The following is a 27,595-nucleotide window of genomic DNA, read 5'->3' on the forward strand; positions in this document are numbered from 1 at the left end:
TAAAGTGATAAGTTAATTGAATGTCATTTGTGTATTACAACCGAAATTAAAGTTGTGACAAACTTTCTTACTCGTATTCTTATATAGTCTTTGACAGTCCTTGTTGAATTATCGCTTCTCGGCCTTTGGCTAAGATCAAAGTGTAGTATATGTTCGTATCAGCTTAATATCTGATACGGTCCCTACATGGCGCACAGAATATTTAACTGATTTTTGGAAACCGGAGGGATATTTACCCTCTTTCCATTCCAGTTTAGGAGGCTCCTCTAAAATGAGGGGTTTTGAATCTTATAGGGGCAAATCCTTTCAATTGGAGATTCCATGGGTTTCTAGCCTAATACTATCAAAGATTTTAGTCTCTTTGGTTCCTTATATTGTTTCTAGACATAATACTCTGTCTGGCGGGAGAACGCGATTCAAAAGACAAGGCTCTGTGTGAAGGGAAAAGAGAATCAAGAGGCTCCATGGGAAGAATTCTCCATGGGAAGGGAGAATGAGAATCAAGAGAAAACGGTCTCTGAGGAAGGAGGTGCCTGGAGCCTAAATGCAAATAAAACAAAAACCCTGTGATTTACCATCTCAGAGTTGTATCTTCGGTGATACATTCGGGGAGTCTGAAGTATGGCATTCTGACAGCTTAACTATTGATTCCTTGGTCCATATATCAGAATATTTCAATGAAGAATGAATTCATTTAGTTGATGATTAAAGTGCATTCTGTAAGATATTTTGGTACAAGGAATAGATGTGGTCAGGGCTGGTCCTGGTTTCTATAGTAGGCCTTGCTGTAGGACCGTCCTAAATTTTACAGAAATTCATTTTTCTCCAGAGGGAGTAGACTTTTTGAGGGGCCCTTGGGCCTGTACGAGATTGGAAGGAAACAACTCTTGTGTTTATTTCTTAAGCCCTGAGATGGTGTAAAAGCAAGCCAAGTTCAAGCTACATTTACCCTTATTTTCTTTTGTCCTAAAAAGTAATTACAGCTGAATTTGTTATCCTTACAGGATAGCCGCGTAATTGGTACTGGCACATTATGCGGGCACCGCGAAGAAGTCAAGTTTGGTTAATGCTAATGAAATAAAATAAAATAGGATGAATATATAATAGTTTAGAAAAAAATTTTGGGCTATATATTTGCACATTAGGGAGGCTGGGGGGTAAAGCATAGCATATATTAAATATGTAACCTAACCTAGGTACCTTTTTCCCTCCTAAACCCCAAAGAACAATCGTTTAAATACTGAGAAACCACGCTTTGGCATCAATTTCTGTAGTAAATGTCTGCTAATGAAATAGCAGTTTAGCATGCTACCAAGTAGCATGCGTGAGTACCAGTAGTTTCAATGGGGGGTGGGGGGTATGTTCCTGCAATAGTCTGTTCTTCCAGATTCAAGAAAGTCTTTATGTGGCATTTTTATTGAAAAGGGGCTTGTTTTTTTTTTTATTTTTGTTAAATAAATTTGAAAAACAACGAACTTTGTTTTTTAACTCCCTTGCCTGGTTTAACTCCCTTTGAACTGATTTTTTAAGTTCCTCCATTAAAGAAGCAAGAGCCTTGTTATATATGTACAGGGACACTTAACCCGAGATGTTTAGGGAATAGATGGTATGTGATGCTGTGAGATTTGTGTTCTTCAGTTTAAGGGATAGGTTTGAGGTTTTTGCAATGAAGAAATATGGGTTAATTTCCCCCAGTTTTAATCTCTGGTTGGTTTCACCTACCCTAGTCCCTGTCCCGTTAATGCAGGGGCCCACTATACCTTAACAATAGGGATTTAATCGCCTACATTTTCAAAAAATGGATTTAAAACGCTCGAAAGAGTAACAGGTAAACAATGCTTCAATCTAAAAATTGATGAGAATTTAATTGATTGGTTCCACATTCTTAAGCAGCAATGTATTGCGTTTTTTTTTCCTATCCTCTGTCTTGTTGTGTTTTTTAATTGTGACAGGTTGTTCAATAATTTTTAATAATATTAATAATTTAATTCTTGTATGATTGTTTAACGTTACTGTTCTGCAGCATATACAATAGGTCGCGCCATTTTGAAAATATTTTTCTCGCACATATATTATGTAAATTAAATGGTACTATTATCATTTTTTAAATTATCACCTTCGGCACCCATCTTGGAACTGAAAATCGTTTGTGTTTATTCGTTATAGTAAAACTGATTCACGTACTGCATGTACAAGTGTTGTGAATTTTAATGATTAATTTGTCACACGACTGGAGCCATATTATGCAGTGGTTAGATAATGAGAACATTAGAACATTTTGCGAAGTGTCTAATCGTTGTCTTTATTGCTTTATTATTTTGTTTTCTCTTACTGCTCCTTCTTCTTGCTTTTGTTTGATGGGTTTTCAAATAAAGGAATAAAATAAATAAATATATGTCTTGCATAGTTTTGAACGATGTCATAAATATCAAAACATATTCAATACCCTTGGGAAAAAAAGAATGCTCCCACAGTCGTGTCCAATCTAGGTCATATTTTCAAGCAAGAGCACAAAAATACCAGTAGATCAATTAAAAAAAAAAAAAAAAAAAAAATGGAGCCATTTTCGATGACGAGAAAACAAATTTACAACAAAATGCTTTCAGAAGATCAAGAGGTTGAATACAAATTTTATTAGGTGCGGGAGTTTGAACCCCATGACGCACGCGACCGAGGGTCATCCCCCCAAGCGGCCCCACAACGGCGGCCGGCACTACTTCGCCAACCTGGTATTTCGATGCGCAATATTTAACAATAACTTAAATATTTTTGTTTTATTGGACGTTGTCCCAGCTAAAACCCCTGATGGATTATTATGAGTATTTAACGCGATACTTAACAATAACTTAATCATTTTTGTTTAATTGGACGTTGTCGCAGCTAAGATCTCTGTATATGGATTATTATGAATATTTAACGCGATATTTAACAATAACTTAATTATTTTTGTTTTATTGGACGTTGTTGCAGCTAAGATTCCTGTTTGTGGATTATTATGAATGACTTTGTTAAAAAAAAAAAAAAAAAAAAAAAAAAAAAAAAAACAGCAAAGGCTATTGGAGAACATAGTATTAAATAGAAAATTAAAATATGAACTAAATAAATTAATTATCGGAGTTTAAAAATTGCACTTTCGTAGGAGTCCAAGAGTCAAGACTGCTCCAAAACATTTTACTAGCTACCCAAATAATTATTAAGATTTTTATACACCATTGACATAAAACACGGTTTGATAGAATGAGGAAGAATGCGTCAAACATTTTCAAAAATATTGCTCTGTTTGCTTTGTTTAGTTTCATTTATTGTTTTTTTTAACTCCCTCCCTTGCCTTGCCTGGTTTAACTTGGGCACTTGGTATGATGGTATCATAGATTTATTGCCTGAATCGATATCAGATGATACAGAAAAACATTATAATGCGCCAGCGCATCTAGCAACACGGTAAACAGCGCATCTAGAAAGATCGGTGGCAATTGATGTTGGTAGCAAAGAAACAGGCCCAAATAACTCGTAAAATGCTTACATCTTGCTTAAGCGAAGCTCGTACACCTTGCGCGAATTAAATCTTAAATAAAGATTTATATTCTGAGAAGAAGCAATGAAAGTGTTGTAACAAAAACATTAATAAAGACAGAAGTAATTTCACTTCAGTTTTTGCTGTCCTTAAACACCTCGATCATTGCCCCCTGAAAAAATAAATGGAATCCCATGCATTATCCAACTCGTAGTAGCCCTCAATTAGCTATGCAAATACCTACGAGTCTGAACATAAAATGAACAATACAAGAAATTCTACAGGACCATTTAGTCAGACAAAAAACAGCAAGTGACACCTTGCCTAGGCTCTTTCCTTGCTGAAAAATAGATGAAACTACTATATCAACTATTATTCAATAGATTTTAGAAGATAACCACAATGAATTTATCATCTTAGTCCGGAAATTCCAATACACGATCTTTTCAAACAAGTGTTTTATTCTCAATTTGAGTAAAATTTTAAGGCTTTCCGTGGGAAGGACTGAATGAACTAGGGAATAAGTCAACTGAGAATAAATTCCTTTATAAAGACTTTTAGAAGAGTCAGTAAGACTTAGGGGAATTCACAAAAAAATCCTTCTTTTTTCATTGACAATGTACTTCTAACCAGACAACTATTTCACCAGCACTACTATACGAGTAGAAGTGGTTAAAGTACCTAAACAGCGTGGAAGACCCAGAAAAGTTGTTAAAGCTGAGATTTCACAATTCGAAGAATGCTCGCTTCCAAAAAACGGGGAACGTCAGAAAGAATAAAAAATTACACGATACCGCTGACAAATGTTGATATTTTTAATGAATTAGCTCATATTCCTTATTTTAACTACTTAAAGACTTCAAATAAACAAATCTCAACCATGATTTTCCAGGCCTCGAGGTAGGACGATTTCAAGGGGAGTAGTGCGTGGGACAAATGCTGCTCTCGGGGATTACCCCTCTCTCTCTTCCTCTCTCTTCCGCCTTTGTGGAGGTAAGCACATGAAGATGAACTTTTTTTGCCCTAAAATACTCTTGCCATGTACTGGGAGTTGTCATCTCATCAGAGACAGTTCGTTTTTAACGGTTGTTTCTAAATATTCTTCCAAGTGAGGGAGGTTAGGGAGCAAATCCTCTTTCCATCCTGATCGAAAGGAACATTCACTATAGTATATATATATTTAAATTAAAATTAGAAGTTAATACAGAACTTCAGGGTATTTTTTGTGGGGATTGTAATTTAAACAAGAGACACTTCATGCTTTCAGTTTTGTCAAAAGGGCGATACCTCAGGAACGGCTAAGGGTACTACTTTGAAATTGTCAGGACATGTTCAATGGAAAATTTAACTAAATCAAAATAAACCATTTTAAAAATATTTAATTTTTTGTTGCTTTTTATTTTTTTTTTTTCTTTTTCTCTTTTTTGGTTTTTTTATTTCAATTTTTTAAAAGTGTTGTTTGGCAAATTTTACGTTTACCATGAAAATTTCGCGATAAACTTTGATATTATGGGAAATGTTTATACTGTTTATAAAAATCCAAAGACAAAGTGATAAGTTAATTGAATGTTATTTGTGTATTGCAACCGAAATTAAATTTGTGACAAACTTTCTTACTCGTATTCTTATATAGTCTTTGACAATCCTTGTAGAATTATTGCTTCTCGGCCTTTTGGCTAAGATCAAAGCAGGGTTGCCACCGTCAGTAGGATTTTATTAGATCTAGTATAAAAAGAAAAAAATCTAGTAAATGTAGAGGCAGGGTTGCCACCGTCAGTAGGATTTTTCTAGATCTAGTAAGAGGCAATATATATATATATATATATATATATATATATATATATATATATATATATATATATATATATATATATATATATATATATATATATATATATATATATATATATATATATATATATATATATATTATAATATATATATATATATATATATATATATATATATAATTTACAATTTTGCTTGTCTGTCTCAGAGACAGACAAGCAGTCACCTATTTTCATAAACAGACACCTCACTTCCGGCGTCTAAAGGTCAACAAAATCAGCTTTCTGTGTATCAAATCTTACCAACTAAAAATGAAGCTATAATGACACTTGGATTTGTGATGATTGGGAATCTATTGGAATCAAAACAAAAGCCAACCACCCAAGGTGATTAGGTGAATCTCATCAGTTTGAAAATTTTATTGAGGAAAAAGGAGCCTGCTGAAAGAAATTAAAAGTAAGTAGAAATGTAACATTATATATATATATATATATATATATATATATATATATATATATATATATATATATATATATATATATATATATATCCAAAAAAGGATTTTTGAACTTGTAGATTTCCGGAATTTTCAATCATACTATGAAAACGAAAGAAAAAGGAAAAGAAAAAAAAAAGATTGTGAAAATCGTATTGATTATCCTCCTATAGTAAAAATTGATGCTTGATGGCGCGTGCGGCGTATCCGCATGCGCAAAATTTTTTTTTGAGCATTTATTTTTTTTTTTAAATTATTTTTGAGCATTTAGTAAAAACAGATGCGATCTAGTAAATTTTTCTTCTCCGATTTAGTAAACTCTTCCACGTCAGAGTCGCAACCCTGCTTGTATTACGGAAGTAAAACTTATGCTAAATATGTGATCCCTCGTATTTAATTGCTTTGAGCTGAAGTATTGATAGCGGAATTAACCACCAGCAATGTTACTCAGCTTTCAAAAATTGTTAAATTTTATTCTGAAACTGATTGCAACATTCTTCACTGTAGTCTAAACCAATAGATTGATATATTACCATTGTTCTATAACGCAATGCCAAAGACTATATTAACTTTTGTTTTTGTGTAACAATGTTGACAACTTTTTAAATGATTTAATAAGCAGTATTAAAGTTCATAAAATATATTTCATATCTTACTTGAAAAAAATATAATTTAAACAAAGAGTATTTTTTTTTAGTACGGCCTGGATAATTTTTTTAGAGAAGAATTTCAAAACACTGGATACTTCCAAACAGGGTTGCCATCACGATCTGCTTCTCTGACCTGGTGGCCAGCGTTTACCCCCAAGCGATTAGACCCCCAGAAAATACCCCCACGGAAAATGCCACCCCCCCCCGCGGAAAATACCCCTAACCATGGAAAATCCCCCCCCACGAAAAATACCCCCCAACCCCGTGGAAAATAAGGTTTTCCTAATTTGAGAATTTTATTTGAGTTCTATCTTTTAAATTTGCGTTGGGGGAAAGAATTTTAGTACTTGTGTATTATGCGCCACTCACTCAAGTTTACGCCGTGTAAAATTCGAGAACACACCGGTTTTTTCGTTAGTTTTTTCGTTAATTTAGAAATATATAGATTTGCACATTAGGGGGGGGGACAAAGTATAGCGGCTCTGCATAAAAAATGTATTTGGCACAATTATTCTGCATATTAGACAGATAGATTGATAAGTATATTTTAAAGCCAAATATAAGGCCATGAACATAGTAAAATAACATAAATCAAAGGCACAAATAACAGAAACTTTGATCAGCGATCATCATAAGACACTTAAATGAAACACTGCATTAACCTAATATTAGTACTTAATACTTGGAAAAACGGTCATTGAAAAAAAGATTTAACACTTGCAAAAACACTTAAATGAATTATTACATTTACTTTATACTGGGATTTTTTTTTTTTACTAATAAGATTTCCAGATGCCTCGCTATTCTTCTGTAATTTTTTAGTTGCCATATACCTATAAGGAATTATTTTCTGACTTCAAACTATCCAAATACTTTATCCCCCCCCCCTTTTGTGTGCAAATTTATAGCCCAAATTATATGTTTTCCATATATTCTGTCCCACTATACTTTACTTCCCTTCCTAATGTGCAAATCTATAGCCCAAAATTATTTCTAAAGTAAAGAAGAAACTAAAAAAAAAACGATGGGTTCTCAAATTTTACACAGCGTAGACTTGAGTCAGTGGTGCATAATACACATGTACCTAAATTCCTTCCCCCTACGGAAATAAAAAAATAAAACTCAAATAAAATTCTTAAATTTGAAAAGCCTTATTTTTCACGAGGGGGGGGGGGTATTTTCTGGGAGGGGGATTTACAGGGGCTTATTTTCCACGGGGTATATCCCGCGGGGGGTATTTTCCGGGGGGAGGGGTATTTTCCGGGAAGGTAATTATCCACCAGGAGGGGGGCAATTTTCCGGGGGGGAGGTATTTTCCGCTTGGGAATTTTCCGCGGGGGTATTTTCCGGGGGGTAATCGCCTGGGAGGGGGGGGGATAAAAGCCTAGAACTGTGCTGGCTATACCCAAATAATGCTCGTCTGCCTAGCTCTTATTGCGACTGAAAAACACAAATTAGTTGTCAAGAGCCTTTTTAATGATGTTGATATTAATGCGAGAGCCTGTCAGGTTTGTCCTCTTTTTCCTATTAAATAAAAAAAAAGTTTTTTAAACTGAAAGTAAGGAGCGACATTAAAACTTAAAACGAACAGAAATTATTCCGTATATGAAAGGGGCTGTCCCCTCCTCAACGCCTTGCTCTTTACGCTAAATTTTGACTTTCTCACAACTCTATATTTTTTAAAAAAAAAAAAATTTAGCGTAAAGACCGAGGTGTTTAGGAGGGGATAGCCCCTTTTATATACGGAATAATTTCTGTTCGTTTTAAGTTTTAATGTCGCTCCTTACTTTCAGTTTAAAAAACTTGTTTTTTTTATTTAATTTCTGATCGTTTTTTAGTTAATTCAACTTTTATTTTGGCTCACCGTCATTGAATAAGTAAACAAAATTTGCATAAAAATGTTACTTTTCTTTTGCTAAATGGATGTCTCTAAATTTGGTTATGACGTAATTTACAAATTAACTTAGGTAACTAACTTCTATATTCGTATATTTTCCTTCAAGCAAAAAATATAAAGTTGCAGATTTTTGCAGATATGAGAATCAAACCTTTGTAATAGGGTTTTCTGATACGCTGAATCTGATGGTGTGATTTTCATTAAAATTCTTTCACTTGTAGGGGAAGTTTCCTCCCCTCTTTAAAAAATCGGGTAAATTTTCTCAGGTTCGTAGCCTTTGATGAGTAATACTAAACTTAATAAAATTTATATATTTAGAATCAACATTATAAACCCAGTCTTTTGATACATTTATTGACATCACAATTTTTAAAAGTTTTTAAAAGTTTCGATCACTATTGAGCCGTATCGCTTGTTTTTTTACTGTTTTGTTTATTACGTATATGTTATTACGTATATGAGGGGGTTCTTCCCTTAGTCAATACCTCGCTCTTTAAGTTAAAAGTTAAAAAAAAATTTAATTAACAAACCACTGAATCACAAAGGCCGTTTAGTTAGAATAGATAGCTCTTTTGAAAGCACTAAAAAAAACTGTAGCGTAAAGCGCGAGGTATGGACTTGGGGGAGAACCCCCTCATATACGTTATAATTTCTGTTCGTTTTAAGTTCTAATGTTGCTTCTTATTTTCAGTTGAAAAAAACTTGTTTTTTTTTAATTTAATTTCTGATCGTTTTTTAAATAATGCTTGGAAATCCGGCGCCCCCTTCATAGTAGGCACCACCTCTACAGTAGGGTTCTCTAATACAATGAATATGATGGTGTGAATTTCATTAGGATTCTAGAGCTTTTAGGGGGTCTTGTCTTATTTCTCCGATAATCCTATACTCGATTTGTAGTACGTTCTGTTTTATGGGTATGGTTGAACTTGATGGAACTTATGCGTTGTACGTCAACTAAGAAGTCCAATTCTTTTGGTGCACCTGTATGTCCACAAATTTCGTCTTTTATAATGTCGATTGCCATTGAGCAGGGTCGCTCCTTACTTACAGTTCGTTACCACGAACTGTTTGATTATTTAAAAATTTACTTTACACGTAAAATAAACAAAATATGAAATCGGCCCTGTCGTTCTCCTTAAACTCTATTATTGAGCTTAGCGATTTATTACTTTTAAGATAAAGAATCAGTTTAGTAGTAGTAGTAATAGCAATTTATTATCCAAAAAAAAACAGAGACGAAATCAATTGGTAGCACACCAAAAGCGTCGCTGCGAAGGTGTGCTACTAACAAAAAAAATATAATCTATAATAAGCAGAAGGGTGAAACCGTGTACCGAAAAATAAGAACTTACATAAATCATACACAATAAAACAACAAAGTATCATGATCCCGAAGCAAAACAAAACAAACAATAAACGGTTACTGTCAATTTTAATTCCATCAATATCAATCTGTTTCGAAGGTATACTTACCAAGCAGCCCCACACGTAGCTCAGATTTAAATTGACTAATCGGCAATTCCTTGGTACTTGGGACAAGCTTATTCCATAGCTTAGCCCCTCTATAAATAACTGAAAAAGCAGTCCTACTAGAAACTAGGCGAGGAACATCGATATCTCCACTTGTCCGAGTTTCGCGACAAGGAACATTGAACCTTTTCCGAAATATTCCTGTAAAACAGTATGGAAGACACCCAATCTCGGTTCCCTATTCCACAAAATGATACAATAGCATTATTATGAAGTACACGTATTGGGCGAAGTATTGAGGGGAAAGTACCAAGCCATACAGACAAACAGTACAAAATATACGGATGTATCAGAGAAAAAATATTCTAACCGTAAAATATATGAAGGAAAAAAGTGTTTTAATTTACAGGTAATCCCTAAATTCCGCGATAATATTTTACTTGTAGCTTTTACATGGTACTTAAATGATAAATTTTCATCAATAATAATCCCAAGGTACTTAACGGAACTTGACCGCTTAACAATTCCCTTAGGTGAAGCTATTTCAGTAATCCAAGGATAATAATTTGGAGACCGCGAAAAGATAACAAAATTTGACTTACTTATTTTTAGATCGAACCGGTTTACCTTTAACCATAAATATGTCTTAGTCATTGCTGCATTAATTGTAGAGGTAAGTAGTTGTTCAGTTGAAGCAACACACATCAATGTCGCATCATCAGCAAATAAAAGTGTACGTGATCCTGGACCCAGAAGGTGCAGGATAAACTAAATCCCTAATTCTAGAAGTAGTTGCAACAGCATTTGGCAGATCATTAATAAAAATAAAAAAATGAGTATGGCGTAATACAGAGCCCTGGGGGACACCACATTTAACAAGACTTTTACTTGAAGAAACTCCATTAAGGTGAACGTACTGCTATCTATTATGGAGGTAATCATTGAGCAAAGCCAAAGAAGCCCCTCTTAGTCCATAAAATTCACGTTTTCGCAATTAGTATTTGGTAGTCAACAATGTCAAATGCCTTAATCAAATCCAGAAACAAACCAGCTACTCTAAGACTATTATCAAAAGTTTCATTAATTACCGAAGTTATATATGATAATGCCATATCTGTAGTTCTACCTTTCCTGAACCCAAATTGAATTGGATTTAACAGTTTATGCAGTTTCAAATGATCATATGTTCTAGTGTTAATACACATTTCTAGAACACGAGAAATAACAGATGAGACCAAAATAGGCCAATAATTTCCAGGATCATTCTTACTACCGCCTTTAACAATAGGAGTTATCCTAGTACCTTTCAAGCAATCAGGAAACCTTCCCTGTTTCAAACACACATTAATAACATCAGCAGTATAAGGAAAAGCTGTTTTTAACACAAGAAGATTAAGTGAATTACTACCGGCCGAAATACTTTTCATTCCAAAAATAATTGTCTCTACCTCATCACGAGAGAAGAATTTCATATACATAGAAATATCACTTGGAGTCTTCACAAAAAACTCCAAAGAAGGCTCATCATCAGAAGGTACAACACGGGAGTTGCGCCAATAGAGTTTCGCAAGATAAAGTTACGCCAATATTAGCAAAATATTGAGAAAGAGCACCACATACCTTTTCTGGTTCATTCGTTGGAAAATGAAACCATTCCACATTACTACTTCATCGGGGAAGTTTTGCTGACGGTTCTTTGTTTATTTCATTGCAATAACTAATTTATAAATTTCATTGCCCCTTTTCTGTTCAAATAGCCATATTCTGTTAAATAAGACCGCCATAAATTTACTAAAACAGTGTTTTTTTAATGTATAGGTAGGTAATTGATACGAAACATGGCTGAATGCAAGAAGAAATGTCTAAAATACAGTGTTGATTACTTAATATTTGGTTTTCTATCATCAAAAGCAGACAAACGGTTGGCCATATGCCTTTTATGCAACAAAGTTTTCAGAAATGACTCTATGAAAGCATCAGCTCGAAGATCATCTAAGAAGGTGTCATCCTGATAAAATAGATAAAGATTTGGAATATTTTCAAAAATTGAAAGGAAATATAAAAAGAGACCCACTGTGCATAGTATGTTTGCTTCAACGTCTGAAAGAAACGATGATGGCTTGCGAGCATCTTACATTATCTCACTATTTATAGCGAAATCTGGAAAACCGTACACCATTGAGCAACAGTTAATTTTACCCGCTGTTGAAGAGGTTTTAAAAACTATTCTGCACAAATCTCCATTCGACATACTCAAAAGAATTCCTTTGAGTAACAACACAGTACAAAGACGTATTGATGAAATGAGCTCTGATACTGAAAGTTTCTTATGTAATTATCTGCAAACAACTCACTTTTCTATTCAACTGGACGAGTAAACCTTACCCGGTAATCAAGCGTAATTATTGGCATATGTTCGATTTGTTATGGACCAAGAAATTCATGAAGAGTTACTATTCGCCAAAACTTTAAAGACAGACACGAAAGGCGAATCAATATGGCCGTTCTTTTACTCATCTCTATTCTAAGATCTTACATCTTTTGACAAAGACCACTTAAAAATAAAATCTAGGCAGTAATATCTTACATCTTATAGCGTTCTTTTGCAAATGCCTTTCATCATGCTGCTCTAATCAGCAGTCTCTGATCAATTATGAGAGCATCAAAGTTCTCTCATCATTGTTCTATATAGCAGAAAGATGGCGTCCTTCACACTTTTTGCTAACATCAGTGAGCTATAAGATCTTAGAACAACGATGAGTTAAAAGAACGGAAATCTTTGCCGAAAGATGTGAGATATTAAATGTAAGATCTTATTGCTAAAGAACGGTCCTAATATTTATTGGCCTGAGTGATTTTCTTAAGGAAAAATTGAATCCATTCACAAAAGTTATTTCTGTGGCAACAGATGAAGCTCCTGCCATGGTCGGGCGATATCGTGGGTTAATAAGCCATCTTAAAAGAAATTATACCAGATATAACTGCAATTCACTGTCATTCACCGACAACATCTAGTAGCGAAAAAATTTCAGCAATCACCTCAATTTGTGATTAATGCAGTTAAAAAACAAGAAGCAATGCATTGAATATGCGGTTATTTGCATAATTGTGCGATGAAAATGATGAAGAATTTCAACAATTACTCTTACATACTGAAGTACACTGGTTATGGAAGGGTGCATGGTTAACAAGATTTTACTCACTTCTTGAATCAGTATAAGATTTTCTGGAAAGTAAAGATATAAATTTAAGAGAAAACCTGATAAATTCGAAAGAAGACATCGCGTATTTAACAGATTTGTTCAAAAAAATTAATGACATTAACTTACAATTACAAGGGGGCAGTTTCAATTTAATAAAAACAAAGGGTGTAATTTCAGCTTTTCTTGGAAAATTGAAATATATGAAGCAAAATATTAGTTGGCGCGAATTTTCCCAATTTTTAAACTTGTCACAGGTAGAATGCCTTAATGAGGATATTCAGACGTGTGTTCAACATTTCATCGCCCTGCATGATGACTACAGAATCAGGTTTGAAGATATCCTGACGATGGAAATCATAAATCCATTTGATGAAACAGAATTGGGCAATGTTATATTACGAGAGGAGTTACTCGAGCTTAGCACTAATGAGGAGCTAAAGGTGAAATTTAGAAGAGGGTTTCAAACATTTTGGTTGCAGGCAGAAATACCCGAAAAGTATCCTGGACTGTGGGTAATTGCGAGAAAGCTTTTGATAGCGTTTCGCTCGTCACATCTTGTCGAAAAGAGTTCAGTTACAAACCTTTTTACTGAATAAAGAGCAGATTGAATATCACAGAAAGGGAAGATATGTTGTTATTCCTAACCAAATTGAACTTTAAAATTGATAATTTGGTGTCAATTCATCAAGTACATCCTTCCCATTAACATATGACTATTTTGTGATTGTTATTGTAGAAATGATAACTTCTTTACGTTATTAATTAACAGTGTAATAATTAAATATTTGAATAAATACAACACAAGAAAGTATATTTTTTTTATTATTTTCATTCCGATTATTTCTAAATAAAATACGCTAGAATTTATTGGTTCCTTGTGTTGTGAGTGAATGCCAAAAAAATTAAGTTGCATTAATCAGTTTATTAATCAACCAATCAATTCTCACTTTCTTCTCTCGAAAACTGTTAATTCGTGGTTGGAACTCAGCCACAAAGCAAAATCCCATAGGTAGATCAGATCTGCACATTTTAGTCGAGTTTTGGAAATATGGTAGAAATGTAGCTGAAGGGGATCCCCCAGAACCAGTAAAATTTTTAAAGTGGTCTATGAGAAAAAAAAAGATTCATCACATCCAAATTTTTATGTACCAAGTTTCAACATTTGATTCACGTGAAGTAATAGCCACATGCCACATAAAATGTGGCTTTTAATCTGAGTTTTAATAGAATATGGTGAATTTTGTCACATGAAAACACTAAAGCGTCTTCACCATTAGAATTACAATAATGTTGAAATCGAAAAAAATATCTTACTCTAAAAGTGTCCCCTTTCGTACCATTATGTCCATAATCGGTAATTAAAGCTATTCCGCCTTCTTCGTGTATCCTTCGTGCTATATCCCTTGCAATAAGAATGCTTTGTGGACTTATTTCTGCTTCTTTTAGTGGTGAAGCAGGAAGAAACTAAAAGTAAAAAATTGAGTTATAAGACAGTTTTCTTCTGCCTGGATATGATTTTAGAAGGAATTGATTCCTGTAGTGATGCTAGTTAAAATAGTCAACGAAAGTCTAACCAATATCAAACACTCTCCTCCTCCAAACCTTTATTCCACAAAGAGCAAACCACATAATTAAGATTTCATAGAAACATGGTTGCTAATCCACTAAAATTTAGGGAGGAGAGTGGGGGACAAGTATTTTGTTTGGTTGTCCAATGAAGATTGAATAAAAAATTTTTTTTTCAAAATCTACAGGGAATATGACTTTGTTTGTTTTTTTTCAAAATGTGAATACCCCCAATTTTTTAAATCTAGGATTCAATCGCTCTTGTCCCTCCTCCTTCTCAATGGGTAACCCTGAACAAAACTCAACTTAGGGATAACAGCCTCAACATATTTTCCATGGGATTTAAACAAACAATTTGGATAGGGAAATTGTCCTTACTCGCCTTGGTTGCACCCAGGGGCGCAGCTAAGGGAAGAGGGGCTCCCCCTCCAAAGTTCAATGGTGTTAACACGCAGTGCCAGTGCCTTGGAACGTTAGGCGTCTTAATTTAGCCTATGTGTCCGTATTTGTTGGCACACTGGGCGATTTGTCAGCGCATTCTTTATATCGCCCTCCAAACTCAGAACTCTAGCATCGCACGAAGGTCATTATAAAAAAAGTGAAAAATTCGTATTCACCCAAAAACAGTACGAATTATGAATATATAAATCCAAAATGAAATCAGAGTAGCTCCGGCTGCATAATTGGGAATTTAACTTAACAGAAGATGAAGAAACTGACACTTTATTCTCAGTTGGCAATGATCGTTTAAATTTGACCCATTTGTTTAAAAATTACTCTCTAATCGTTTAGAAAATTAAAAGATCCTATCAATGACAATTGTATCGTTGTGTAAGTTCGTTTTAGGTATTGATGTGAATCTCCCACACTGTAAAAAAAAAATCGGATTTCCAACAAAATTTTTTGCTGGAACCTAAACCAGTAAAAAAAAGCGATTTTTGTTGAAACTGTGATTCGTGTTTGAAGTCCGACAAATTATTGGAATTATCAAGATTTATATACTTTTCAGCAGAAACAAAATGTAATTCTCAAAGTGAATAGGTTTTGTTAATTATGGTTTGGATTTCATTGTATATCATATTAAATCTGACTTTGGTGCCACTTAAAGTAAATTTATGTACAGAAATTATTATGTGAACACATAAAATGAAGTACAAACATTTTTAGCTTATAATTGGTACCTTGGAGGAATGAAAGAATACCATCGGATTTTTTAGTTTCGTATTGCTTGTGGAATAGTTGCAGTGTAATAATAAAAGAGAAACAATCTTTTTTTGACTTTCTAAATAAAAACAAGACAGGGCAGGGGTGTTATTAATGGACAGCCTTGTTTAGATCACAGTATAAGTATAAACCTTTACTGTGGTTTAGATTAAAACAAGCCTCAGAAAGATTCCATGCTTCTCTTTGAGCAGGAGAACGATCATTCCAGCTTATGTCGGAATCTGGTTATTGTGTACCACTCACTGCTGCTATCATGACCTGTTGGGATTAGTCAGATCTAACCCGAGTGGTAATGGATAGGAATGTGAATTTTCGTGACATTTCCGTTTGCCATGAGAATATGTCATGGCTTAAATTCACTATTTGTTAATCAGGGTTGCCACAGTAAATGTATCGTCGCCAAATATGAGGATTTTACTGGAAATGCAGTAAACAAAGTGAAAGTTCAATTTGGGTTTGTAAATCCAATACTTTAGTTTCTCAACAAGCTGGAAATTCAATAATGATTGGGGAATTCCAACAAGGCCCTAAATATTCAATTCCAGCAATTTTCAGCTGTTGACCTTCGAATTTCTTGGAATAAATATTACATTAAAAACAATTTGATAAAATGGCATTTAATTGCAGTCCAAAATACAAGTTGAAAAATATTACAAACAATTCTTGTTGAACTTCAAGCAATTTTTCTACAGTGCAGAACAAACAGTAGCGTTAGGTTCATCCAAAGCAGAAATATCACAAGTGTGGGGTCAACTCCTGTTTCCGAGTCCTTTGATTTAATGAGTAATAAAGCTTATAAAGTTTTTATTATTGACTAATCAGTAAACTGATTCTGAAATGTAGTAGTTACGAAGTTAGAGACAAAATATTGAAGATTATAAATATTGTTTTTGAAGAGAGAAGAGTACTAAGCGATTTTAGGAAAGCTTCTATTATACCCCTTTATAATAAAAGATGATAGGAGTTAGTGTGGTAATTATAGATTCACTAGTTTGGATTCAGTAGTGAGCAAATTACTTAGCATGATGATATATAGCAGACTAAAAGATGTTTTGGATACCCCCCCCCCCCTTGAAAACTATAAAGTAATTGAAAAGAAAAGTAAGAAATGTATGTTTTTTCACCTTACATGTAGATATATTTGTTATTTCTCGATCCGTCATAACCGAGAAATGGCAAAACAATGGCAGCGAAAGAGCTCTGCTGAAGTAAAGAGTTAAGTGGACACTATATACTAGCTATTCATTCCTCCGAGCCCTTAGTTTGGTCATGACAAAAAGTCAATGATAAAGAGTCAACGGAAAATTGAAAGTTCTAGTAAACGTCTTAAGATTCAAAAGTTACTGGAGGACACCAGTCTTCCTTCCACGCCCTTTTTACTATCTTCCCCCCAAAAGATGTAAAATCAATTTTTTGGGATTTAAAGCTAAAATAACCATGCCCCAAGGATGACATGCCCAAACAGACCCATGGGGCAAGGGATCTAAGTTATGCAAATTGCCCAGTGTTTATGTATAGGTTTTATTATTGGGAAAGGGGAGCATGCTTAATCCTGGGTCTTCGGAAATGCTAAGAGTATTAATTTAAATTGTTAATGAATTATGAGGGGAGATTGAACTGAATAAAAACACACCATGTAGATACAAATTGGCAGAAGAGCCAATCAGCAACATCTCATAAACGGTCGAGGGTATTAAAATGAAACTCTCAGGGCTACTATTACTACTAGTAGTACTTCTACTACTACTCCAACAGCTGCTACTGCTACTACTCCAACGGCTGCTACTGCTACTGCTGCTACTATTGCGACTACTTGTAAGTGTGACTGGAATTATTTGAGACTGCGACTGCGACTACTTGTGACTACGACTTTGACTACTTGCAACTGCGATTTCTTGTGATAACGATTACTTGCGACTGCCAATACTTGTTATTGCAACAATCAGTCAAGAACAACGACATTGTGGCATTTAGAAGCCATATCAGACGTTAGCCCTTCTCCTGTTTGTCGTAGTTTCTGCTTGTTAAAGATTGACTTTTTTTATTCCTATTTTCACAGCGCCAGGTACTTAAAGGTATCTGATATTCTGCTATTCATTTACTTCGTTCCAAAACCTCCAGGTTTTAATTATCTGTCGAACCTTCTTTAAAATGAGTCAACAGGAGGATTTGTAGGAATAATATCCCCAGGAATATCGTTCCAGATAGAAATGTACCGCCAGATGAAGCACTTCCTCAAGTACTCGGTTCTTGGCGTGTTCTCCTTTAGTCTCGTTTTTTCCCGTTTGTTTGTTCTTCATTGAGTTCTTCCTCCTTTAGATAATTGGACCAAGCTGCGTGCCTTTCTGTCTGCCTTGTCGATTGGACAAAGAGAGAAACAATGCGAGAGAGCTCGTCCGAGGGAGGCAAAATCATGTACTTGTAGAAAACAGCCATTGATGCCACATCAAACCTTTCATTTAGAGGCTGGAGCGAGTCATGTTTAGAGGCACAGCCCACCCTCTTTGCCCTATTCTGGATCTTCTGGAGTGGTGCCAACAGCGTTTCCGGGGCACCAGCATATGGCGAGCATCCATTTTCGGCTTTGGGTCTGATGCAGGACTTTTAAAGTGGGATAATCGAGCTGGATGGTAGAAGGTTTATGCAGTGAAGAGTATCTCTGGTCTTTCTTGCGCAGGAGGTTCTTGTCAAATCAAGGTGGTTATTCGAAGAGAGACCGGTAGAGAAATGAGCCCCCAGTAGACGAAGCTCATTGACTCTCTTTATAGTTTCATTTTTGAAAATGAAACTGGGGTGTTCACGCGACACCTTTGATCGGGTAATAAGAAGCTGGTTACTTATTGTAATTTTTCTACATTTCGGGTTTCATTTATTTATTGATAATAATAACTTATTGATTTGTGGTTATTTTAAAGCTTTAATTATTATTTTAGTTTATTTTGAGTTGTCTTGGGTTAGATGTAGCTCTTTACTTTTCTTTTGTGTAAAAAGATTTTTTTAATTAGTCTATAGAAAGCAAAGCCTTCCTTCTGTCTAAAACTTTTAAAAAAAAGTATGTTCTTTCACCTTTCATGTGAATATATCTATTAATTTTTTGTCCTCAATTACAGAAAAATGGCTAAGCTATAGTCAAAATTAGTATATCTACGAAAAGCCACACTTCAACTGGGTCTAAAACCACCAAAATCCATTGAAAAATATAAAGAATTTGAAGTGGAAATGTAAGAAGTGCATATTTATTTACCTTAAATGTATTGTTGGACCCCTGGTCCTAATTATTAAAAATCCTTTTTCTCCTGTATAAAAATTGTGTTCATCCGCATTTCAAAAGTGTTCATATCTCTTTGAGTCTCATAGCTAAAAATAGTTCGGCTTTATACTAATTAATCTATGAAGTTAGAGCGTGATTTTCAGAACCAGGGAGTTGATAATGAGGGTAATTTTGGCCAATTAAACTCATCTTTTCCCTGATTGGTCGGAGTCTCACTCACTTGAAAAAGAGGTAGCTTTAGGCATATTCATTTAATTTCCTAGATGTTTGATAGTTGGCTCGAGTTATAGTGAGTTCAAGTTCAAGTGGGTTCAAGTTCCAATTCAAGTACGAGCGAGTCCGAGTGTATAATGAGTCGATGATAAGTTTCAGTTGAAGTTTTGGTTTGACACTCTGGTCAATAAAGAAATAGTTCCATTTTCTAAGCCCTCTTTTGGCTATTCCCTAACTCATTTAAAATGGAAAAGGCACTTTTAGACGACTTCTTTACATACGCTGAGGGTTAGCACCTACATTTATCTATTGTGGTAAATATCTCCACCAACCCCCTAATATCTTGTAGCAGCAGTCGAACCCATGGATTTCGAATGTTTGGGATAGTTTCAGCCTATAACAAGTAGCCTAAGAAACTCTAATAAAAGAAAAACTAAAATTCAAAAATGTTTTTGTTTTATATATTTGTGGCATGGTCACTAATTGTCTGAACAATTACATTAGGGAAATTCGTGGGCTGAAACCTGTATAAATAATTTGTAGTCAAAATAATAAAACAGACAAAATTACACAAAATTGCTATATTATACATCATTAGTAGTTATTTAATATACGGATTGAATGACGGAAGGTGTATTAATTACCTGATATTAACAGATAATCTGCGTAACGAGTGAAATAACTTCCGTGTTCTATATAATTTGAGGTTACAAAGCAGTGAATTGATGATAACTTGATGTACCGATTAATTAATATATGGGACAAGATATTAAATTCTTCGAAGTTGGTTAGTTTGCCCTGTATTATTTGTAGAAGAATAAAGATATTTCTCGAGTGGTTGGATAGGTTTGCTTCGTGTTTTCTAACATAATATTTGCGTTTTAGCGCTTTAGAGATATCCAAAAAGAAAACAAGGTCGAGGTCATTCAGTCAAGGAGAAGAGCTACTTGAGCTATATTCTAACCCAAGCGAAATTACCGTAGTAAACCAAAGGAAAGCTTTTCGAACAAGTGTTTATACAGAACCCCAGCAAGGAGTATCCAAGAGAATCCACAATTAGGTGAGGGACAATTTTTTAGCAGTTAGCAATAGGCTTCAGGAAAGAGGTCCAGGAGACTTCTTGCTGTTTGGTTCTAAGCGGTCTCCACCACCCCTCCTTCGTAATCGCTGATGCACTTACACATACTGGTATGCAATTTTTTGAAATATAACTTAGCCAAATGAAGCATTAACATAAACGTCAGTAACATTTTTCTGCAATCAGATCAAAGTTATTACCCTTCAGCGCCTTTATTCATCCTTAGAATAGATGAAGGGAGATCAGAGATTTATTCTTACGCCTCTCCCCACACTTCTTCTTATATTTGTCTAAAGAAAGGTTTGTGAAAGCACAGGATGACTGGCTCTCCATCCCCATGAAACTTCCTGGCCCTGAAGGGCCATGAAACGGAGATAAGCCCCACCGGTAGGGAATTTAAAGTCCCGCCCCGTACTCTTCACCTTTACCTCATGAAAATTTAGACAGTTGGGGCATTAAAATACTCTTTTTTATGCATTTAGCATCCTTCCCTGCCTACACAATATCCCACCGCCCCTCCTTCATAATTGCTTATGTACAATTACACATTTTTCTTTGTTCTTTCGGTTTGTCTACATTTCCTTTTGGCTGCTCAATTTTGAAATTTGGCGAGAATTTTCCAGAACGGAATTTTTAGGAGGGGGGGGGGCTTTCCTGAGGTACTTTTTTGCAGCGGGGAAAATTTTACAGTAGTTATTTTTCGGGAGGAGGGGAGAATTTTCTGCGAGAAGAATTTTTCCAGGGAAATTTTCCGAGGGAAGTTTTCGAATGTAATAAGCCAGACCTTTGAAAAATTGAAAACATATTTTTGAGTTCAGCATAAAAAATTGCATCAGAAGTCTTTTCTAAAAACTAAAACTTGTTTATTGAAAAACAGAAAATATTACCCAGAAATTTCGAGTGATTGAAAAATTTTGATTTTGTTTTTTCATCAGTGTGAAAAGTTGCATAAGAAGTATAATTTTTATGATTTGGGTCAAAAAGAAATGTTGGGCCTACTGCTTTGACATGCCTTCCACTGTTTTCTTAAGACTAACTTCGAGCGTAATCCATCATTTGACATGTCTAAAATAATGCTACAAATTTCTATGAGAATAAAGCTTCAAAAGATTGGTACTATCAAAAGCAAATCATCCTTGCTTACATCTTGCCAACTGCAGAAACAGAAAAGCAGAAAAAATGCTTTAAACACAACTTGGCAATATTTTTCTCAATACGTTCTTTGCAATAAACATTTTTGAAAAATTGTTTGTAAATACTAAGAATATATATATACATATATATATATACACACACACACATATATATATATATATATATATATATATATATATATATATATATATATATATATATATATATATATATATATATATATATATATATATATATATATATATATATATATATATATATATATATATATATATATATATATATATATATATATATATATATATATATGAGAAACATTAAATGTTTATTTTTTTCAGAAAAAAAATAGTGGAGTGCAGCTACTAGGTTTCAGAGATAACACTGACTGGATGCACCTGACATATTTTAGTGGCACTTGACTAATGATAGGTAGCACAGCGGAATGTTTGAAGAATTTTTGGGGCTTACAAGAAATGTATTGCAGCCAAACAAATCGCGAACCAAGGAAGAAGAACGATGTAATGACGCAGTACCTTAGAGTAAATTTTTAAAGCTGGTGTTGAAGACCTGGATACGACAAAACGGAACTGGTCAGCTTCTTTGTTGAAGTCAACAAGAATTTCTCGCCACCCTTTTTCATTCTTCTAAAAAAAAAAAACAGAATCAATGGTACAAGATAATTTTTAAGGCTTAGAGATGCTGTAGATAAAGCTTTTAAGAGAAAAACAGCGCAGTTTTAGGAAGTGGAGAGGATGCGTCGGCTAATTTCCCCTCTTAGATTACTAATGGAGAAGTGCCCGAGTCATCAAACCCCTTTAGTCATCAGTTTTACTGATTCTGATCTAGCGTTTGCCCGATAGAAGAGCTTAGCGAAGGTCTTATCCTTGTATTGTATACCAAACAAACACATTAAGGTGAATAGTGCTATGTAGGAGAAAAAGTGCAGCGGTTAAGGTAGGGAAAGAGGATAGTAGCCTAATTGGTTTCATGTTAAGTCAGGAGTTAAGCAGAATTGTGTTCTATCGAACTTTATATGGAACTTAATGGACTTTGTTCTGATCGACATTAAAATCATGGTGGTTTCAGAAATAGCGTTTCATGTTAGTTCACAAACTCTTTCTTTTCTAAGCAGCGTTAAGTGGAGATTACGGGGCAAAATAACATCCTTTTTTATAAAGAGTGAAAAAATAAAAGAAACAAAAACTTGAAAGGGAAAAGTATCGAAAAAAACTAAAAGGATCTGTGAGGTAAAAGTAGAAGGAACATGAAAAGGAATTTTCGTTTTCTTCTAAATCGGAATCGACTTTAGTCTCTTACTGTTTCTTTTTTTTTCGCTAACACAGTTTTTTTTCATTTGTATTGTGACTTATATAGAAGCAAAATATTTGCTGTATATTCTATATTTCCCATCTGAGCTTGAGGTAGTAAGTGGTTTACAGTATTTCCATAAGCAAGGCCATCATTAGCCGTTCGCATTTCAGAGTCAAATCTAAAAACAACCACAGTAAAATATGATGAAATCGGCCCAAAAAAGAAGATAACGACAAATACATAAATTAATATGTCGGAAAGATTAAACTAGAATAAGTGAAAAAAGTTGCATTAAAAGTACAGTTTGGGATTGAATACCCCTCCCCCTATTCCCTTTCGTAAGTAAAAATACAAAAAAAAAGTTTGAAAAAAAACAACTGTCAAGTGAACCAATATTTTCATCCAAATTCAAAACTTATTCAGGAATAATGATAATTGAGGTTTGTCTTTATCCTAATAGTAAATCAGATGAGCCTTTTCGGAAAATTTGAAAAAGAGCTTGAAATTCTAATGTACCATTTTTCTTCCTGTGCTAGCTGGGCACTGGGATATCGTTGAAACGTAGAAACGCGCATCTATAAAAAAAAAATCCGCAATTAGGGTTTTAATTCCCCACCCTGTCAAGGCGTGGATGAAATGATCACTGGTTTTAACGTTACCCAGAGATCCATCATTTGGATGAAGGGATCTAACCCTTTGAATTTGAAAAAAAAAATCTTGTTTTAGGGTTATATTCATTCTTTATACTAGTATGAATTTAATTATCAGTTCCTCTAATATGTTAAAGTAAAAGCAGTTATGATAATTGAAGCATACTTTCATGTAAGAAGTTCAAAACTTTTTACATCATTTGGGTAGAAAAACTGCAATAATAATAATACATAATATCCAATTGGATTTATATCTGCAAATAATCAAAGATCTCAAGAATAATACATCCCTTTCACTCTTTATGAAAAAAATTACATAATTTTTTAAAAAGAAAAGTTTAAAAGACGTGTGAAGAAAAGTCTATATTTAATCCCCAATTTTAGGTAAAACCCACACTGACTTATTTGGGTTTTTTCACCTAAGTTAGACAAAGATCGGCTTGTGAGGTTTATTGTGTACATTTTTAGAACTTAAAACCAAACAAGAATTAATTAATTAATTAAGGAATAAACTAAAACTATTTTTTTTCTGATGGAAGTAAAGAGCAAAATTGAAACAAAAAATAATTGCTTCACGGTCTACGCAACATTAACAATTACAAAATCTGGTGCAAAGGAACTGACTCGTAGAAGTTCCTTGTAACTGAGCTCACTTAGTTATTTGCTTATTTTTTTAAAACTCACATTGTATTAGAAGAAATTTGTTGATTTAATTGCCGGTGAAAGTCTATTGCGATCCTTATAAATTGATCTTTATCTTTTGAACGCTGAATGGATGATTAATTCTTCTTGGATGATTGCTCAGATTAAACACCCTTATCCATTTTGTTGTTAATGGTTTCCAAGACCAGGTGTATTTTTTGAACTGTAAAAATACGTTTATCTTAGGCGGTTTTAATACTCATGTCAAATTTGTCTTTCACTTGAAATGACATTAGTAGTATGTTATTAATGCTTACTAGCACGTCCATAGAGGGTGTACCTAGAACCATAAGGAGTCACCAACCCCTTAACACGTTTTTTAAACTATTTATAAAGAGGTTTTTCAAGATTTTTTTTCTTCTAGATGTTTTTCAAGATGTTTTCTCAAGATTTATTCCCTCGGAACCTTCTCCAAAGACACTAGTCCGTTGTTTATTTGGTCTAAAGTTTACTTATGTAAATTCAAACTACCTTGTCAATGACGTAGGTTTGAAGGTCAATGACACTTTTCATGGTTCCAAAAACCTTTGTAATCCGACGACAATGGGTTCTGAGGGTCAATGACACTTGTTTAGGTAGGACTCACGAAAGACTTGTTTTGATTCCAAATTTGTAAGGCTTCCTGATGGCCAGGTAGGTTTTCCCGTTACTTGACTTATGCAAGACTTTTTTTGGTTCCAAAAACCTTTGTAACCTGAGCACGAAGGTTTTCGCATTACTTGGCTCACGCAAGAGCTTGCTTTGGCTCCAAGAAACCTCATTGATAAAAACACATGTTTTCCCACTACCACGCTTATGCAACAGTATGTTAATCCTCTTACCGGGTAGTGAACAGGGTAGTTCTTTGTTTCTCCAGGCTAAGTCATCTATAGTAGTTAATTTGTTACATGTTTTGATCACTATTAATAGTGCACTGGAAGCAAAAATCCTTACATCTTATTTTGAAAAGTAAAGATGAAATATTTCGATAAAGAATGTCGCCATGATAGAGTTATCGTAGCATTGAATGCTAACGAAGACAAATATTTGAACTACAAAACAAGTACTAGTGATAACACCATTGGAAACATACGCGTGCATTGTCATAAAAGTGAAGAGTTAAATGTATTGGAGTACCGAAAAAATAAAAATGGCATAGCGGTGAAAATAACAGAGTAACATTTCCAGAAATGATAGCGCTAAAAGAAAATGCAAACGTAAAACTAATAGTTGATGACAAGGGTCAAATTTTGGCTTACGGCTCCGGTAACATGGTACCCGTTGATAAATCTTATCGCCATCTTTCTGGTATTAGCACTAAAATAAAATCAAATGGAAAAAGAAAGGCGTACTGCTCTATCAATATCATAAAGCACATCTTATCTACATGTCAAAACCGTTACCTATGTAAAAAATAGTGTGGTAATAGACAATAAAATTGCAAGTAAAATAAAGAGGGCACTGGCAGATAATATCATCATGAAATATGAAGACGAATCGATGGAAACCTAAGCGCCTGCAAACGTTACCAGTTCCATTGACAGTTTACAAACAGATACAACTGTTGAACTTTGAATTAGTATATGAAAAAAGAGTGAGAATGTTCCATAGTGGGGAACCCCCATGCAAAAAATGATCTTACTACCACTCGAAAATTCAAGGGTATTATCACATAGTCTTTGAATGAACAAGTTTTTTTATGCTGCTGCCCCCGTGATACTCTGTGGCTGGTCAAAGACACTAGACTACAATGATCCATGTTGGGGGAACCCCGGCGAGTAGAAAATGATCTGAGTACCCACCTTGAAAATTCATGGAACCCATGGCACTCCATGCCTCCACCAGCTCTGAACCTTACAGTTCAATTCTGAATTTTTTCAAAGAAGAGAAAAAATTTCAAGTTATGTTCTGAATAGTTATGTTAAAGTTATGAACAGTTATACTTCGATTCTGAATTTTTCCCCAAGAAGTGAAAAAGTTCCACTTTAATTCTGAGTTATCTCAAAGAAGTGAAGAAAAGTACAAGTGATCTTCTGAATTTTTCCTCGAGAACACAAAAAGTTCCACTTTAATTCTGAGTTTTCTCAAAGAAGTGAAGAAAAGTTAAGTTCTCATCCGAATTTTCTCAAAGAAGAGAAAAAAGTTACAGTTTAATTCTGATTTTTCCAATAGAAAAAACTTCCACTTCAGTTCTGAATTTTCTCAAAGAAGAAAAAAAAATTTCAGGGTATTTTCTGAATATTTCCGTAAAATATAGACACAGTTATGCTTGGATTCTAAATTTTTTCCCAAGAAGAGAAAAAGTTCTACTTTAATTCTGAGTCTTCTCAAAAAAAGTGAAAAAAGTTCAAGTTCTCTTCTGAATTTTTTCCAAGACGAGAAAAAAGAGAAGCTTACAGTTCAATTCTGAATTTTTCCAAAGAAGGGAAAAAAGTTTCCCTTGAGTTCTGAATTTTCTCAAAGATGAGAAAATATTTCAAATTCTGTTCTGAATTTTTCCCTAGGAAGAGAAAAAATTCTAAGTTAATTCTAAGTTTTCTCAAAGAAGAGTAAATAAAATACAGTTCAATTCTGAATTTTTCCAAAGAATAGAAAAAAGTTCCACAACAGTTCTGAATTTTCTTAAAGTAAGAGAAAAGAATTTCAAGTTCTTTTCAGAATTTTTTCGTAGAAGATAGAAAAAGTTATACTTCGATTCTGAATTTTTCCCCAAGAAGAGAAAAAGTTCCACTTGAATTTTGAGTTTTCTCGAAGAAGTGAAGAAAAGTTCAAGTTCTCTTCTGAATTTTCTCCAAGAATAGAAAGTTCTATTTTAATTCTGAGTTTTCTCAAAGAAGTGATAAAAGTTAAAGTTTTATTCTGAATTTTCTCAAAGAAGAGAAAAAAAAGTTATAGTTCAATTCTGAATTTTTCAAAAAAAGAAAAATATTCTATTTCAGTTTTGAATTTTCTCAAAGAAGAGAATAAAAATTTGAAGTTCTGTTCTAAATTTTTCTCTGAGAACTGATTTTTCAGTCTATTGCTCGGCAAATTGGCTGCTATACACGGTTGGTCATGACCAACGTTCTTAAGTTCTTCATATTCAATAGAGAACCTGAAGTTTGAATCTGCTGACATAATTCAATAGTGTCTAGCAAAATCATTGAGCTTCACTGGACGTGATGAAGGTATAATGCTATCTGCCATTTATAATCCATCGGCATGCCTCCCAAACTTGTTTTTACTTTGGTTGCCGGCTGGACACTGTCCCTGACGAATGAGTACAACAAATAGATCCAGTATAATTAGTAGTATTGAAGAAATTAGAATACAGTATCAAGCACAACAGCTGTGTTATCGGACTATTTTGTTGTAAACCCAACAGAGCAGAAGAGACAAAAGATGCTTCTTTTTTTTAGTGTCGATAATTCTTCCATTAAGCCCGGCAC

The 27,595-nt window shown here is 34.1% G+C and overlaps 2 protein-coding genes and 1 pseudogene across 3 annotated transcripts in view; 2 read left to right on the top strand and 1 right to left on the bottom strand.

The window, feature by feature from the left end:
• LOC148956866 (uncharacterized) overlaps nt 1–27,595 on the top strand; it is a 159,013-nt gene that overhangs the window by 121,886 nt on the left and 9,532 nt on the right. Inside the window, exon 6 of one of the 2 annotated variants that reach the window (XM_089087617.1) lies at nt 18,128–18,265. The exons of the other annotated variant lie outside the window; for it this stretch is intronic. The gene's annotated coding sequence lies outside the window, so the exon portion shown is untranslated. Of the gene's footprint in view, nt 1–18,127; nt 18,266–27,595 lie in introns of those variants that run through there. 2 annotated transcript variants of the gene reach the window in all.
• Nucleotides 111–286, top strand: LOC148956867 (U2 spliceosomal RNA; annotated as a pseudogene).
• Nucleotides 14,186–27,595, bottom strand: part of LOC148956868 (protein arginine methyltransferase NDUFAF7, mitochondrial-like) — a 44,162-nt gene continuing 30,752 nt past the window's right edge. Inside the window, exons 5-6 of the mRNA XM_089092388.1 lie at nt 22,059–22,169; nt 14,186–14,482 (exon numbers count right to left, since the gene is read on the bottom strand). Of these exons, the coding sequence (XP_088948514.1) occupies nt 14,186–14,482; nt 22,059–22,169 (408 nt within the window). The remainder of the gene's footprint in view (nt 14,483–22,058; nt 22,170–27,595) is intronic.

This window comes from Artemia sp. Qi Xiang Cuo, chromosome 1, assembly GCF_049724085.1.
Source record: "Artemia sp. Qi Xiang Cuo chromosome 1, ASM4972408v1, whole genome shotgun sequence".
Taxonomy (NCBI): Eukaryota; Metazoa; Arthropoda; class Branchiopoda; order Anostraca; family Artemiidae; genus Artemia; species Artemia sp. Qi Xiang Cuo.